An 18,979-nucleotide genomic window follows, 5' to 3' on the forward strand; every position below is an offset into this window, starting at 1 on the left:
TTGTTGCCCCCATTTTATTTCCCTTTCATCTCCCTCCCCGGTTTATTTTTTTCCTCAGGAAAAGCTTCAAGGAAAAAAAACAACATTTTAAAAACAACATCACCAAAACATTTAAAGCAATATTAATTGTATTTTTTATTTTCTGTTTTTTTTTGTAAGACATGAACTTTGTAAAAACATGCTATGGTAAAAATAATTTTTAATGGATGTGCCAAATGTTTAGCATATATCCACAATGTGTTATAAATTCCCTTGTATAATACAAAAAGTGATGAAAGAAGATTAAAGACACTATTCAAACTTCAATTTTTTCCTCTAAATCATAAACCACTAGAATCTTAAAAAGAGGTTGATTTTCAAGCTTGAAGGAAAAAATTGACAAAATAAATAGGGTACTTCATACTGGCTTATTATGAGCACACAGGTTTGAAGTCATGTTTTGAACTTCAACTTAAATTTGAACTCATCTAAAAACCAGAATTTAAATCAACTCATAATAGAGAGCAACAAACATATTATTTGTTCTTTTTCATGCTTATCCACTTGAAAAATCATTAACTCTTTAGAATTATGAATTTCACAAAATGCAGCATATAATTTATTAGCTATAGATTCATTATTATTTCCCTTGAAACTTGAGTCCTAATATATGATAGTTAACGTTTTGAATGCAGAGTATCTGCACATATTTTTCTTGTAAGGATACCGTGGAAATTGACCATAAATCATCATCAGAGCACAACATATAATTTAGATGAGATAATGACCTTAAAATCTATTTTCAGGAAACTTTCATTTCTATTTATATTCATCAATCGGAGTTTATTACAGAATTGATCCATTACAGCAACATCTTTAAAATTCTGACCACAACCAAGTGCAATATAGTCATCAGACAAACAGACGTCACATCTGACCAGCACATGTAGCTGTAAACATCTGACTATGTAAGATACCAGGCAAAGGGACAGGTACTCGCCAAAGTCAACTAAGGGAGATAAGAGATGTAATCAAAGTGGATCTAAAGGTTTTCTAAGCTACAGAGAATTAAAGTTCTTTTGGGCAGAGCAAACTCCTGAAAAGAAAATACACATGGAAATTTTCATAATAGTCTATCTTCCAAAGTTAAAAAGCAAGCTTACCTTGAAAATAACCAAATACAATTTCTCAATATTAGTATATAAAGAAATAATGGTTCAATACAACTTACTTTTGGTGATCCAGTTGGGCTGGCACATGGTGACCGTGCTACTCCCTTCTGAATAAGATCCAGACGAGGAGGTACAGGTGGAAGACTAAGATGTGCGATTTGCAGTGGGTCTGGAAGTGGTTTTCTTCTTTGTGCAAGAGGGGAAGATCCAGGGGAAGTCACTGGTGAATTCTGCCTCTCATTGCACTTCAAGACAGAAAAAAAATATTACTAGTATCTACCTGATGACCAAGTATAGAACTTCCATTCCATGACTAAAACATTTGATACTTATCAGGTACTTACTAATAGTAATTTATCATAATGGACACCCTGCTACTCTCAATGAATAGAAAGTATAGGTGCTCAGCTTACAGTTACTGACAAAGAAGTCAAGAAGTCATTCTACCCCAAAACTAAGAGCCATGTTAACTTGTGATGACAATAAAAGAATGCAAGTAATTTGTTTAAAAAAACAAGTAATTGTTGTCAGGCAAAAGTACACAATCACAAACGTAGATATTCTGCTGTAGTACTGCTACTCTTAACGACCTTTTTATTCATAGAGAGTACTCCATCTAAAATCCTATACATGACTTTTAAAAGTTGGACACCTACGGTATTGCCTGTTAACTACAGCCCCTTTTCAAATCAGACTTCCATAGAAAATGGAAACTACGCGTCTTCTGAAAAATCAAAATCATCAGCAAGCCAGTAGGCAAAGCAGTTATTTCTTCCTCATTTATTTGCTGATTTACAAAAATCATTTTAGGACAATTCAGTTTATCATTTTAGCAAATATTAAACAAATGACGCACACACAATTAACACCAGTGACAAGTTATAATATTTTTTTTCCTGGAGTTGTCCTTTTGAATTCATCAGAACCAAAGACTTCAATATTGAATACAGGCTCCACTCACTTTTGCCACTAGTTCCCGAACTTCATCTGGCTGAGTTTTACCAAACACAGTTTAGTTGTTTGCAGAAATTGGTTCAAGTTACTTCTGTGAATCCACTGTATTTGTATCACTGTATGGCAAGCAAACCTGGATGCTTATACTGCTCTGTGCTTTCCCTGGCAGTAGACACGAGTAGCTGGAAGACATTCACACCAGGCATCAACCTGAGGCCACTTGTGCACTGAGGCATCCTAGTACTCTCGCTGCACAACTTGCCTATAGGGACTAACAATCTGCCTTCTTCTTCAGGCAAGCCTGCTAAATTGCTCACAAAAATGCACCCATCTCTAAGCTAAATCACTGATGAAAACATTTCTCCTCTTTTCATAAGCTTTTTCTCACTAATGCTATACACGCCAAAGTGATGACAGGGATGGAACCAGGAAGTTCTTTAACACGGTAAACAAGTAAACAACATTGCCTTTCTTTACATACAGTGACTATGTTAAAGAATCTGAAAACTTCACAAATTTAAAAGGAGATCAAGAAAAATAGTCTAGTATACTGAGTCCTTACGCTATGCACTACAGTTTAGTTCAATATTCTGTTCTATACGATTAGGATTGCTACCAGATTTCCTTCAAAAATATGAGCCACCACAGTATCACTGGATAACACTGCAAGAAAAAATGAGGCAGAGGAGTGAGGTGGTGATGAGGAGCTAGGAGGCTGAGGTTCAATTCCTTTGCCAGAATGATTCTTTTGTGATACACAGGGTCTTACCACTTGGTCTACATGTGTAAGCTCAGTGTCACAACTACATATTCAGTTTCAAGAGATCGAGCAACTCAAGACTGATGCTCTCCATGGCTTCCAGAAGCTTCTCATTCTCCTTTTTATAAAGAAGCAGTCACAACGTTGGGGTTAAATGGCTCGAATATAGCCCTTAAATTTTGTTTCCTTTAATTGGTGAATGTCCCTGACCTTGACTGGAAGTCCATGAGGATAAACACATGAATGACTGTGAGGTGCTTAGTCTCTCTGAGCATTATGGAAAGCTGAATAACTAAGCTAGATATGTATCTCACAAGCATGCCTGAGCAATCATAATTATAAAATTACTATAAACTGAATGTCAATTTGTTTTCCTTAATGGAAGGCATCTATCAGTTAATAGCATAATAAACACTGTATCATTTAATAACATTAGTTTTCGAAGTGTAGTTCTACCTCCATCAAGCATTCCTAAAAACCAAGAGCCATGTAATATAATAAATTAAATGTTCTGGCTTCGGCATCAAACAGAAAATGAATTTATTTCCCAAATTATTTGAAATAGAACCAAATAAGGAGGTTTCTCACCTCCAAAAAGATACAATTAAAGATAGAAGACATAAAATAAATGAAAGTGTTGTAGTAAGTCTCTACATTTTAGGTGTTGCACAACATACTGTGTCTCAGCCAGCAGGGAATTGCTTCGCAAGATCTAAGAAACAATCCTATATATAAAATAGGAGTTGGAAACAAAGAATAAGAAAAAAAAGGAAATACTGAAAACACAGTGCTAGAAAGAAAACATTTGTGTGGAATTTAAGTTATGATCATACTATCACGTTAATTAACCCAACTTCCTGAGAGCATGACACACTGTGTCTAGTTATGGGAATCCACAGCTAAATGAACATTGTCATGACAGCATTTTAAGAATATCCATCACTGTTTCACTATGACGACCTTCTCTTACACAGTTCTGCCCTACAGAATCACTAGGCAAAAAGATATGCTCTTCCTTTAGTGAGCCCACTGGTTACTGCCACAACAGTCCAGCTCCTGCAGTGACAGAAATCATGGAAATAGTCACATTTAAAACCCACTGGGGTCTGATGCAATCATCAGATTTATGGAAACAAGTGGCTGAAAGACACATCTAATACGCAGTAGGCAACAACAGAAAACGAGAACAACATGAAAATTTATTCAAAAATTCAAAATTCTTAGAACCTAACATGGTTTTAACCCTGTTGAAGCAGGAGATGAATTTATGTGATAAACTTCTGGTTCCATATGTATTTGGTATTTAGCTATCTTGACCCACCATATTCCATGAATGGTAAATCACAACGTCCAAAATGGAAATTTTTCAAAGTCTTAATTGTGTGAAAGAGCTTCAATTTAATCTTACATCAATGTCTTGCTTCAGAATAGCAAAACAATCTTTCAGTCCCCTGAACTACTATTGTCTACAGTCATAATGCTATCAGAGTGTGCTGTGGTCCCAAAGATTTCAGAAAGAGAACTGATGATGGCCAACAGATGGCCAACAAGAATAACTTACGAGGCATGAGGAAAAGAAGAAAAAAAAAAAAAGCTGATAGCAAAAACAGTTTCTCTCCCCTACAAGGAAGCTTAATCCATGTCACCGCTTGGTGTTGAAGACAGACAATGCTTTGCTGGGAGAAACTAAAATTATGATTTTTTGTTTAGATCTACTGAAACTAAAAATAAAACAAACCAAAACATTCCACAGAAACAAACAGGTTTTCTTCAGCATTCAGTATCAGATTTCCATCACATTCCCATTATAAAAAAAACCCTATTTTCCTGTCCACTCTTATCCAACCTGTCCAGCTGCATCACTTGACGTTTGTTGACAGCTAGATCAACATGATGGCTGCAATTCACGTGGATACCAGGGCATTAACAGATGTACATAATAACTATTCTTTTTGGCAGACTCCCTCAGGACAAAGAGAATTGAAATTTTTCCGTTTGTCACCTACTGGAGATTTCTGTTATTTTCTATCCACTGGAAATCAAGCAGCAACGAGAGCAGCACCGTGACAAAAAGATAAGGCAAGCGAGCAATCAAGACACAGACTAATACAAATGAACTGGCAGTGACAGAAGACAGACCTGCAGCGTACAAAGGGGCTCTGCTGCAACACGCACAGACCTGTGCAATAAAGAGGTAATTAAGGAAAAGAACACAGGCTCCTTTGTAACAACACGGGCTTCATCCGGTTGGCATGACTGCTGCCAAGGGAAAAGCAGCTACGACTGACTTCGCAACGGTACTGCAGAGCAAACCACACTTGTTATTTAATCAGATGCATTTATTACTGGGATATACTGGTGTGAGCTTGCTCCTAGTGGTTGTGAATTCAAGAATAATGCTGCTTCTGACATGGACTGCAATTTCTAGTGAAGGTTCTTCTGATGGAAACATTAGCAGTCAGCCTACAGAATTAAGAGTTTTAGCTTCGAATGCCTTTCTGCCAGATAGACATATATGAAAAGTATGGCCAACACAAATCCTGATAAGCGACTGACTGATGAATATATTCCTGACTGTTAATGTCCTGCTGGAGCCAGTTCAGCAATTTATAGATTTCATAACAAGACATTTAAGAAGGTCAAAGCAGACCTACATCAGGAGTGGACTTTTAATTTCCACGTAGTTCCCTGAAGTTTCTTTATTTATAATCAGATAAGGGTAACTCACGTATTTCTTGATTCTTGTTATGATAAATTGTGACCTAGACAGATTAGTATAATCTGGACTTAAAAATTTGTATGAGGACATAAAAGTTATATGCCTTAACACTGACGGTTGTAAACATTTTTTACATAGAGGGGTTTGTTCTTTATTTCATCTTTCCTTTGCTGACCCAAGGAAATTGCATGTGAAGGAGAGAGAGGGAGTTAAGGCTGTGAGAGCCAGCACCACACTGCCCCAGGGAACCAGTAAAACACATTTTAACTAAAGGAGGCACACTGCCTCCCAGTATTTATGCCTCTTTCAAATACTAATAACTAAGCAGTTAAGGACTCTCTTGTTGTGCGGCACGATTTCAATAAATTCCCACAAACCAGATGTACCCTCAAGAATGAACTGACATGTATGTATGAGTCAAGAATGTACAGCTGAAGGGAATATCTGGATATGTATGTGAAGTGAGCTTTTTTTTACATATTCCTGTATTTTATATAATTAAATTTAAAATGTTATTACTATGTAATACATGGCTTTTTCCATTATCAGAAAAAAGTAAATTTAATCATATGGAAATGAGTGGGAGGAGCCAAAAACTCAGTCTCCTAAATTTCACAAACCAAGGTCTTTTGTCATGATCTGTTAAGTTTGACCTAACTCATCTGCTGGATGAAGCCTAATCATGACAAACAGTCATTTTCAGCTTCACAAATTTCCTCTGTTTCAGAGTAACAGTGTGAATCAAAGTCAGGTTTTGGTGCATTCAGACAGCTAGGAAACTAACTCCAGATAAAAGAGTAAATATTCCCAAGACAAAGTAACTTCATCTAGTTTCAGAAGAAAGTGTTTTTGTAGGATGTTAATTCACTTCAAGCTATTGAAAACTTCATTTCCTATAGTGCTAGGGCCTTCCTCTATGTTTTTATGAAATATTATTTGGATCAAACAACAATCTTAGCACTTCTGAATTCAAAATTATTTGCTCTTAACACGAACTCTCGCACTATGACTTTTCCATATTTTCTTTCTTTCTCTTTAGAAGTGTATCTAATTAAGTCTGGTACAAGGCAAAGTGACAGGTAACTCTTAATTAATTGGGACAATGGAATATTAAACATTATGGAATAATAAGCATTGTCTACTAGAGACTCAAATCCCCTCTTTAAAAATTAAAAAAGTAATTTTTAATATTTACCTGAGCCTGTAATCTGCACATTTTTTTAATGTCCTTTTCATAACATTGTGCTTGGCTAGCACAAACAGTATGGAACTGAGAAAAGGAACAGGTAATAACTTCATTAGCTAATCTGATACCATGGGGCTGGAAATTCCTCTGCGATGAGACAAATTAACAGAGGTTTTGCCACCACCTTTCATCGTTCTTTCATAAAAAAATATCTGAAGACAATTTGGAAATAAAAAAAAGTAAGTTGTTTGATGAGGCAGATAAACTAATTGCAGTGGATTTGTCTAAAGCCTCTGTTACAGCTGATCTACTGCTGCTGACTCATATACAACACCTAGCAAGAATGATGCATTTTTCTTAAAGTGTATCCATTTACTCGCTCCATTAAAGAATGAGTAAGTGGCTTGGTGATTATCCTTTTCCTTAAAGAAATTTCAAATCTGAGGTCCCTCAGGGACTTAATTCAGATACCTCTTACAGTTTATGAGCACACTTCAGAGCTGCATTGGTATTTTTTTGACATCCAATTTATATTCATAATTCATACAGGTACAGTAGGTGATAAAAAAATGTATCATCTTTACACTTTAATGACAATTCCAAGAAGTGTTTTTCAGCTTTTCATTTTGTGAAGAGCAGCTCACTTAAAAACCCACCACAGGCCCCTTAATCAGTGATGAACCGCACTGCATGCGCTTCTGAAACAAGCTTACTGCAACTATTCATTGCATTATGAATATATTTCCAAGCAAAAGTCTCAGAGATAGTGAAAACTGGTAGTAGCAGCTTAGAAACATTTCAACAGTGCCCCTCCCACATGTCTTTCAGGACAAGAAGTATTGATTTGAACATTTCTGCAACACATAATGAAGCCCTATAGTCACTTTTATCAGGACTTCATGCCCCTGGAATTTTCCTCTTCTAGCAAGTTTAACATCCCATAGTAGCCAGATATGCCACAAGAAGATTTTCTCAGTAATACCACACGGTCTAGCCAGATGATTTGAGACAAAATCATTTGATTTTCAAGGATTAACGGCTTTTTGTCGAGAACGCATATGACAATCCTTGCAATAAAACAAAAATTGAAAAATCTGTTCATTGGGATTACAAAGCAACAACTAAATTATTGTCTTTGTCATCTAACTTCCATTGTTTCAATAAAACAAATTACTACAAGACAGTCATTATGCAGCACCATGTTCATATCAACAGCATTAACAAGAAACAAAAGTCAAAAAGAGCACAATCCTACATATAGCCATAGAGGAAAAAAAGAATTTTTTCCAGCAGACACTGAAGAAACACTGTTTAGCAGGAAAACAAATAATGATTAAAAGAAATAGGCAAGGCTGACAAAGGCATTACTAACAAACAGTGCATATAAATAATGCCACCATACCACACAGGTGGTCTGGTTCAGAGCATCAATGTACAACCACTGGTAACAGTTTTAAGAAGAAAACAGCAGTTGAAAATCACCAAATGACCTGATAATTCAACATTTTCAAGGGCATCAAGAGGCTAACAAAGAGTGGAAAATGTTGTTCCTAAACTTGAGGGATAATTAGTAGGTTTCTTTCACTGAACAATGAAACTAGTGACATAAAAATAGCAAGCATCAAAGCTCTCAAGCACTTGGTGGATACTGCAAACAAGACTTCTTATAGTAAAGCCTATTGTTCCTTCTTTTGATAAAAGCATAATGCATTTGCCTTATCATGGAAGTGATAGTATTATAAAAGCCCATCAATTCAAGGCTATCTCACAGAGGTCAGGCTGCAGATCGCAATTTAAGTCCAGGCAGGAAGGATAAACTGCTCCCAAGAGTAGGACATGTTGTATCACATACACAAGAATGATTCATATGACTTAAGAGGTTAGGAAGGGTATCAGAAGTATGTATACTAACTGACAGACACTCTCAGATATGAGGGTGAAACAGTTGGTGTGTTTTTTTTTTTTTTAAAAAAAAATACAACCATATGGAAATGGGAGAGTAAAACGTTACAGAATTAATTCCAAGGCAACTATTCAGTCTAGATTACTTCAGTAAGAGGTAAAATATAGAAAATGCACTGTAAAATTCAGTGTTGCATGGTCTATGTCAGTATCTATTCCAGGCTAAAATATAGTAGTGAAAACTACTAACATAAACTTTTGTTAACGATAGTGATCATTTATCAGCGATAAAATCTCCTGTGACCAAAGAAAGATTCCAGAATTTAACACAGAGCACTTTCAGGACAAGAAACATCCCAAAACACAGTCAGCATGAACAATCTCAGATACACTTTTCCTGCTAAAAGTACCTAATACTAAAAATACAGGGAAAAAAAGAAATCATAGACACCTCACATGAAACATGACTAAAGGCTACTTGTGTGCAATATGAACTGGGGTCCAAAGTCACCTTTACAAAGCAGTAATACTTACAACTCATTTAGAAACTCAAGTTTAACCCTAAAACATTCTGTGCATGTGTATACACACATATACAGAATATATTATTAGTTTTCTGCACATATGAAATTTTTTGTTCCTTACAAACAAAAGTTCAGGGAATTGTCCATACAGTGTATTTTGGATAAGAGTCTCAGCTGGCGCAAACTCATGCTTCCTCCTTACAAACAGAGTTGACACAGCTCACATCAGCTGAGAATCTGAATTTTTTTTTCCTATTCAACTTCAGTATTATTGCTGCAATATTGATGCTTTTTGGTTTTTTGACCCAAGAACTGTTCAGTGAGTTGCTGAAGCCTAAAGCATGAAGTGCAGCCTCTCATTATTTGAAGTTACAGGCAGCTTCATTTACAAACGTACAGCTTTATCTGTTGTACAGTATTTGAAAATTTACCTTTCGGACTGAAGCCAAACGATTCATCATTAAAGACTCTTCTCTATCATCGTCGTCATCCAAGTCCAGCATGGGCATACTAAAGCTATCAATAATACTGCAGCACCTGGAGTTTTCATCCCTTGGATCAAAGGGATCCACAATGATTGGTTCAGTTCCTTTGATTTCACAGCGGCAGAAAGGACAGCCTTGGCCATCAGATTCCTACAGCAAGACAAAAAAGTACATACATTTTTAAAAATAGAAACCAGAAAACAGATTCACAGCAACTTGCGAGACCCCACCTGGAGTACTGCGTTCAGTTCTCCGGCCCCCAACATAAGAAGGACATGGAGCTGTTGGAGTGGGCCACGAAGATGATCCAAGGGCTGGAGCACCTCTCCTATGAAGACAGGCTGAGAGAGTTGGGGCTGTTCAGCCTGGAGAAGAGAAGGCTCCAGGGAGGTCTTCTCCTAAAGGGGACCTACAAGAAACCTGGAAAGGGACTTTCTACAAGGGTGTGTAGTGATAGGACAAGGGCCAATGGCTTTAAACTGAAAGAGGGGAGATTTAGATCAGATATAAGGAAGAAAATCTTCACCTTGATGGTGGTGAGGCAGTGGAACGGGTTGCCCAGAGAAGTTGTGGATGCCCCATGCCTGGAAGTGTTCAAGGCCAGGTTGGATGAGGCTTTGAAAAACCTCATCTAGAGGAAGGTGTCTTTGCCTATGGTGGGGAGTTGGAAATAGCTGATCTTTGAGGTCCCTTCCAATCTAAACCATTCTCTGATATTTAACTATAGCAAATGGAAAAATGACTGCACTTTTAAAGCTGTCTCTCTTCAGAAGATTAAGCTTCACTTAAAAATAACTAATCAAAATGCAACTATTATCTCTACAAAGCACCAAAATAGTGATTGTTTTAGTATTACAGGTCAGGAAGCAACACGTTGCCTTTTAGAATTACAATTTTCCTATTTCTTCATAGGGAAGAAGGTGAGGTGTGTGGACAGAGATTATGCATTTCATTATGTATCTTTTATATTGAATAGAAAGTATTTTTTTTTCATTTTGAGTTAGAAAATGCAGATGAATTTTAGGGCATGCAGCTCTTATTATCTGAAGAACATATTTACAGTCCGTCATGGCTGCAACACCACCATCATTCAGTGATATGCACACAGAACAGCTAAGGATACAAACATTTTTTTTGACATGTTTAAGTAACAAGCCAGGACTTTACTACATTTTCAATAAGTTATGTAAATCAAGGAACTATTTTCACATGTTATTAGAAACAAGAATTACTTGAATTTTAATTTCTAAGTGGTATAATGCGTTAAATGATTTTCAAGCAGCCATATTTCTATTCCTTTTCCTTAATTCAGAAATATTTTTTTTGCTTGTCAGAAGTAATGAAAAAGCCTTTAAAGTAGATTTCAGACTACTAATGAACAAAAATATCAGAGAGAATTCTTTCAAGCACTTAAAGAAATTTTTCCATCAAGAGGCACAATATAGATTTGAATTTAAAAACAAAACAAAACACACCCAAAAGAACCCTGAAGCTTTGAGAGATCAAGATAATTCAATCTGAATTCAGAAATCATGTTGTGTCATATTTGCAGTCAGGTAGACAGCTAAAAAGATACAAAAACCAAAACAAATTCTTATCAATCTACCTATCCTGAAATATCATCAAGCAAGCACAGCTTTTTGCTTTCTCAGATGTAAGGACAGCTTTCATTTTTTTCTAATATTATTTTTATCTTGACACTTGCCAGTCTAGCTAAACTGAGAGATGATTTTATAGTTTGTGGAAGAACTGTATCCCAAGGACAGACAGCTATAAATGATGTCTCCTGACAACAGCTATGTTTATTTGCATGGTTAGTACTGGATTTTCATTTTGTACTGATAGATATATGTAATTTACTTTTAGAAGCCTTGCATCCTACTTACAAAGGACTAATCAACATCACTTAATACCTCAAAGAGTGCCTCCAAAATTATATGGACCTATTGACATAATCACTGTCAAGTGAACAGAAGTCCTCCCTTACACACAGAATTCCTTACAGTTTCATTTTCTAAAAACAGCCTTATGGATGAGGCACAGAGCTTCTCATTTTTAAGGCTTTCTTGTATCTGTGCTGTCAAATAGTTCTGTACTAGCAGTTTCTTTCCTTTCTTTTCAAAAGCACCAAGTTTACCAAAACATATTGGATAACCAATCACAGCAGCAGATGCTTGTAATCAATGGTATGAATACAACTGAGAAAGTAAAACGGAGATTTGAGATGCCTATATGAATACACACCCTTGTCCATACCAACAGAAAAGTTATTTAGGACATTGAGACAGTGGCTATTGTGAACTTTACAATACAGCATATATGCCCATATGCTTTTGGAATCTAGTCCAGTCATGTAGTTTTTAGACAAGAATACATTTTTGTGGAAAAAGCCAACATTTTACTGCTGTTGCATAATACAAAAAGGAAACAGTTGAACCAAGTCTTATTTGAGAGACTAATCTCCATAATGATGAACAATTCTGAATCATCCTTAGTATTCTATGCAGATCTGATGTTGCTTACTCAATTTTCTTCTGCTTAGTGAAAACATCTGTATTGGACGTCTTGAGGCATGTCTAATGAGCCATTATGCTGCCAATTAAACACTAGCCCACCAAAAGCTCACAACAGCTGATGCTGTTACAGTGTAATACTTCTTCATTGCCTCACTAATTATAGAAAAGCTAAATTTGTAATGAAGTCTGAAAAATACCTGGCTGATTACAGCTGGATGCCATTTGCTGATGAAGTTTGATATTTTCGAACATGTCAGTTCTCTGAGCTTAAAATGCTTTGTTATCCTCTTCCTGAATCCCTAGCCATCGGCCAAAGTACTGAGAACCTTGGCTTCTCAAGTCTCTAGAATCAGAGCACATCACTGGAACATTCTGCTACCATGCTACAAGACACTCAGCAATCAAAAGTACAAAGATTTCAGTTCTTTTGCTTAGTCCGTTCAGCTAAGCCAAAAAAAAACCCAAACCAACAAATCAAACCAAATCCCAGCTACAGGCCTCAGGATTTCAGATTTTTTTTTTTTTTTAAGTCAAAGATTAACATAGTCAGATCTCTCTGTTTGTCATTTGGAACAAAACTGGTAAGAACAGAGAAAGGGTACTCCTGAAGTGAGAAACATTGTTCCAGCTCAGCAGCTGCTTAGTAGTGAAACCACTAATAAAATTCTAAACCAGAATTTTCTCAGAATTTCTGACCTGTGATCAATTTGAAGGATTTATGTTTGGTGTGTCAATAAATTTCAGAAAGAACACAAAATTGGAAACTGGGAATACTCCTTTTTCAGTAAGCTTTATTGCTAAAGGAAGGAAAAGCTCAAATGATACTTCTGGTACATCATGTTGGCTTGCTAATGATGATTTCTTAATTAGGAGTTTGAAAAGAAAAACTACAATACTTAAAGTCATATCTCAAACATGAGAATGAAAACTCATTAACTGAGATTAACTCATTTAAAACCAGGTCAAAAATACAGTCAAGGATTCTTTTTACTCTTCCCTCTATATTTGTGAACAGAGACTGAAGCTTATCTGTGGAACAGAGTCCTGTCTGAGAATGGGATGACCCTTACTTCTCCCCACAAAATATAGATACGAAAGAAGAAAGGTGCAGGGAGAAAGAGGCAGAATTGATGCAGTTTGACAAGTACCTATTAGGAGAAAGTCTGAAGTTGTAAAGAGGAACAACCTCTGCTTTTGATTTTAAGTCAAGTGCTTGTTAACAGTGCTGAACTAAAGGTACCAGTCCTTCCTTTTCTCACAGACTGGTATGTCCATGAACAAGATGGGCAAAACACACCAACCTGTGTCACCGGGAAGTCTCTGTGTATTTTAGGATATTCTATAAATGACATTGAGAGATGAGAGTTTCCCCTCTATTCAATCTCTTACCCCAGCAACTGCCTAAAGCTAGGTGGTTTAGTGTTTTACGTAAAATTAACATGAAACACAAGAATCTTAAGCTTATTTTTCTACAGGCCATTTCATGACTTATACTACTGATTGAATCCTCCTCTCACCAAAGACATCCTGTCTCCTTTTAAAACGCTGTCCAGTCAGTTATCCATTCCCAGCTGCTACCGGTCCTCTTCATGCCTTTTGATTACATCATGAAGTGACCTGGGTGGCTGAATTGGCACCAAATGCCCAGCTTTCACTGCCTGAGTAGATACTGCGTTCGGGAAATAGTTTCCACTTGGCAGTAGTCTGCAAATGGCCTTGGCAAGTCTACAAGTCCAGATTTTAATGACTCCTGGAACTTTATTTTTCACAGATTTTAGTTCACAAAATGAAAAAAAAATGATCATTTAAAATATATATGTCCTTGAACCCTCTTACTGAATACCTGGAAAAGTAAACATATACCCACACTTTAAGCAGAGATGTAACAGAGAAATCCAACCTCTTTCTCCACTAACTGAACTCTGACAGTACCTGCCACGCTGTAAGACAAGAAGTGCACATAAGGTGTCCACAAGGCTCTATCTTCACATCCTTGTCATTCTCTGCACAGATTTTACACAGCTGAAAAGTGGAACCCATTTCACAGTACAATTCATACTGCTCCTGTAACAAAAGAAAGTCAAGTGATTATTTCTTTACCATGATTTGTTGATAAAGAATACACTTTAGTAGTGACAAACATTTCTGAGTTCCCTGTTTTCCAACCCACTTCACTTTTTAGTCAAGGAAGCTATTGCTACCGATCTATTTAAAAGCCACACAAAGGTTACTGAAACAGATTACTTTTTTGCTTCTTCAAACCTATGATATACTACAATGCATGCTACAAAAAAAGTTTAAAATATCTGTGCCTATTAAGTTTTCCACAGATTCTCATGTAACTACTATGTAAGGCATACATCCTATTTTTCCTTGGTTGTAGTTGAGAGATAATGAACATACGGTTATAAGTGAGAAATTAAGCAACAAATAGGAACAAAATTGGGATTTCCTTTTCTAGGTATGAGTTTTGGACTAATAAAAGTTATTGGATTGAAAACTGACAAGCAAGAGGGCTTTCTACCTACAGCAAGGATGTAGTATGGTGGTACAATTAACTTAAGTAAACAACCCTTGTGAAGGAAGTATGGCAAGAATACCCACCAGGATAACATGGCAAGAGTCATACACAGATCATTCAGGACTTTGTATCTTTACAGGACTGACAGGAAGGTGTAAGAGTGCCTTCAGAAGGAATAGATAACAGATAAAAGTTGAGACCAGAACAGTTTTCTAGAATTACATATTGTTGGGGAACTGGCAATCAAATGCATTTGAGTAGAAATAAAGCTTTTTTCAGTCTTGAAAAAAACAAATTTTGAAAGCTTAAAGTAAGTAGAATCCAGGTCACAAGAAAATAAGCAGCTACTGCTGAGTAAAGAAAGGGGAGAGGAGGCTAAGAAAAAGAGAAAGTAAGAGATAACATATCTGCAGCTGTAGCCAGTATGTACTAAGGATGCTTCTGGTGAAGCTCTCGCAAAGAATCCCACTGCAGCAATCTATCCCCGAATTCACTTTTATACCATCTTTTCATAGCTTAAGCAGCTGCAGTGACAACTTTAAACTTCTGCAGTTATATACTATTTAAGGCAGCATTCATATAGGTCAGACTCTGTTGAACTACCATCAGAATTAACTAATGGTGTCTCGTAAGTACAAGTTCAGAAGCATCTGGATTCATTCAGTGAATTCAAAATACAACATGGCTGGCTTGTGAAGAACAAGGTAATCACTGAGAATGTCTAAGCTGCTTTTCCTTTCCTTGAGGAAAAGTAAGGATATGGGACTAGAAAATCGTTCTGTGCAACACAAATATCTGATAGCTCTGCATTACTCTATCATTAACATTTTAAGACCGGAGGGAAAAGTCAGATAAGTGGAAGTATTCAGACTTTCTTCAGGTAATTGTTTTTAGGAATTCTCTTACTTAGGAAACAGGTATTTTCGTAATGGCATTCCTGATAATACCATAGATGGTAACGAATACTTCTTTTCTAAAATATTTCTGGAGGTGAAATGCACATAGAGCACTCAGAATCACAGAAGATTCAGCAGGTCATCCAGTTTGCTCTGAAGAAACGGAAGACAATCTGAAACAGTATGGCTTGCACCTAGTTTGATGTCTTTCCTTGAACATATCCTCAGGTCTTCCAGTTGCTTTTGTCAAGAAAAATGTTCTACACAGTATACCTTAACCTTCTGGTGTTAATTTCAGCATCATTTTTAATCAAGCATTTGTCTTGTGGTGGCTACTTCCTATTACTTGAGTATCAAACACCTGCACATTAGTTTATCACAGCCTCACTTAACAAGACTACAAACAACCTAGATATTCTAATTTTCTCTGCAAAGTGGCTCCCTGTAGGCACTTGATTATTTCTGTTGCTTTTACCTGATCTCTCTTTTAATTTGCACAATAGACAAAGAAGAAAGAAGAGAGACCCTGAAATCAACATCTTTGTGATACGTGAACTATACTTTTCCTCCTGGACCTGTCAACAAACTGTACCATTCCTATTCAGGCTTCAAAACTATCATTTGATCTTGATCTTACTCCTGTATTCCCATCTGCTAGCAGCAAGGAAACACCAAGGCTACATAAACCTGTAATATAAATATCAGAAAAATCTTTAATATCCGTTAACACGTTTCTCACTTGGAAGAGGTTTAGACTAAACAAAACTTTCCAAGGCACGCTGTCTGCATCACCATCAGCTCTAGAGTTTAAAGGATTATTATCCTGTTCTTCATCTAAGCCCTTCTATCAGCAACATATTTTCACTCTCATGATTTTATTTCTCACATTTTAATAAAAGCTTATTATCACTGCTAGATGAGACACTAAGGAAAGTGAAGATTACAAAATAACTGACAAACTCTGCAACATACCTGTGTGACTTTTATGTGATCATGTGGTGTGGGTTCACATAATCCTGTCAAATCAGGATTATAACTTCGTCCATCTGGGAACAGATAGCTGCATCACAAGAAGATTGTTACAAATACGCACATTTTTTTAGCCTTATTAGCTAATACCTATGAAATTTCAAAGTGGCAAAGTAAGTTACAGTAGACATGAACTAAAATGCATTGTCTTCCCTCAGCCACCTTTCTTATCTTCTGGGTGCAACTGAATTGCTACATACGTGTTTTGACACATGCTCAAGTCTATTTATATAAGCACAGGAAAAATTTTCACATCACGTGCATAGCTACCACCAGAATCCATCAGAGCTTTGATTAGAAGACAACCTTCTGGGGGTAGCTCAACAGAGTATTATTTTAGATCTTCATTTCATGGTGAGCTTATACTTGCGTATGTTCCTAGTGATCTCTCCACTGGGAGCATCACACTCGTTGACTCTACAGACTACTTCAAGTAATGAAGCAGAATAAGGTAACACACATTTGTGTGTATCTGTGTGTATTATGATAGATATAACGTTATATACATATGTCATAATATTATATATCTGTATATCTGTGTATATTATGACAAGAATCTCCACTGAGAATCCAAGATGCAGACTGGATTTTACGCAAGAACCGATACGGGCATTTCAGTCCTGTGGGAAATTAATTAAATGATATTACAGAGACCCTAAGTTGTTCTATATTCAGATATATGGTACCTCTAACTTGGAAACAGCTTCTTGAAAGTCATGTTGTTAAAGTCACACAGAGAAAGTTGTATTTACATAGGGTAAAAACGACTTCACTCTGCATTAAATATTCTCAGCTTTAGTTTTTGTTCACTCAGTTTTTGTCAAGTAGAAACACTACCGTTACAAGTGTGGGTTTCATACAGGTATGAAATCATCGTAGCTGGAAAAAAAATACTGGACTGTGCAGGACTGAGAAAAATAGCAAGATTGTAAAGGGTTCCTCGATCTTTTTTTGAGGATTGATCAATTTTCCTGTTTTGGGGTTGTTTTTTTTCATTATGATCATGTGGATATATCAAAACACATATCGCAGTGAAAAGATTCTGACACCAAAAATATGTCTGTTACTTCAGTCAACCTAGTAAAAGTGTACTATTTCTCCCTATAAACTTAGATTCTCTTATAAGTATAAATCTTTTTAGTAAACTATTAGAACCTGGAAAACGTTCTGGCTGTACAATATATAAAAAAGCAATTACAAAGCTTTCAAATCATTGTCCAGAGTCAGACACATGAGTAACTGGCAGTAGTAACTGTTCAATAAGCTTAAGTGCATTTGGGACTCTTCTGGGGTGGGGTGGAAGGAATCAATGTCATAGCTGCCCAGTTTTATTTTCTCCTGGAATTTATCTGCTATGAGATATGGCTTTCGTTAATGGAATTACCTGGAAACAAGTGTTTTTCAAATGAATAAAAGGGATGGTCCTTGAACTCCAAAGGAATGCTAACTACCACATCCAGATTCTCAGTTTTAAAGATCTTTAATAACTATCCATGTAAGCATTAGAAGAACAAGGAAATCAGGATTTCATGCCTGTGGTGACTATAGGAATTTGTACTTACAATCCTTCCCGGCTGCCATCGATCAAAGCTTGAAACAGAGGCTTATTGTGAGGTATGGTCTGCAATATGTTCCCATCGCCAGTCACATACCCAATGGCCCACTGCCCCAGGCGAGTGCAACTCAGTCTGAAAATATAGCTTGATAAAAACAGGATGAATAAAATGTCAGTATTAATCAGAGTTCAACAAAACAAGCGAAGAGAGTGAGGATGGCCTCTGGTTAAGACACTGAATTAGATCTGTAAAGATTTGGTTCAGATTCCCCATTCTGCCACGTGCTCTTTGCATAACCTTAAATAAACCTGCATCTTGTACGCTGTCAGTTCCTCATGGGCAGAAATAAGGTAACAGGAGCACCCTATCCTCAACTTTTCATTTGCTTGCTTTTTAATTCTCAAAGTGAAAGCTGCACATTCACTGTGAATAGTCTTATTACAGACATTTAGACATGCCCATAAACCTCTGCAAGAACAGTGTATTATATTATCAAGTCTCCACAGCTACAGCATGTACCTCTTGTGCAAACAGAGGCCAATAACCTGAACAAATAGAAAAGGAAATATAAAACATCTTTAGATGCAACAAAAATGTGAATGATTAATAATAAAAACTGCTCTACTAGCAATGTGAATTTTGTGTGTACCAGAGGAGGTGAACAGGACAGAAGAAATATCACTTCTACTTCAGAAAATACCAGATAATACCAGCCTGACTGGACTTAAATTTAAATACGTGTGTGTTACAGGTGATAGCTGGGAGTATACATAACGTAGA

At 36.5% G+C, this 18,979-nt stretch overlaps 1 protein-coding gene across 8 annotated transcripts in view; it reads right to left on the bottom strand.

Moving 5' to 3' along the window:
• The window catches only part of CBLB (Cbl proto-oncogene B), a 134,104-nt gene that overhangs the window by 26,154 nt on the left and 88,971 nt on the right, over positions 1 to 18,979 (bottom strand). For all 8 annotated transcript variants that reach the window (XM_086625560.1, XM_086626057.1, XM_086625984.1 and 5 more), the window contains 5 exons: positions 18,206 to 18,343; positions 16,587 to 16,674; positions 14,130 to 14,261; positions 9,628 to 9,831; positions 1,211 to 1,396 (listed from right to left, as the gene is read on the bottom strand). In XM_086625560.1, coding sequence (XP_086481686.1) covers positions 1,211 to 1,396; positions 9,628 to 9,831; positions 14,130 to 14,261; positions 16,587 to 16,674; positions 18,206 to 18,343 — 748 coding nt within the window. The remainder of the gene's footprint in view (positions 1 to 1,210; positions 1,397 to 9,627; positions 9,832 to 14,129; positions 14,262 to 16,586; positions 16,675 to 18,205; positions 18,344 to 18,979) is intronic.

This window comes from Tauraco erythrolophus, chromosome 1, assembly GCF_009769465.1.
Source record: "Tauraco erythrolophus isolate bTauEry1 chromosome 1, bTauEry1.pri, whole genome shotgun sequence".
Lineage (NCBI taxonomy): Eukaryota > Metazoa > Chordata > Aves > Musophagiformes > Musophagidae > Tauraco > Tauraco erythrolophus.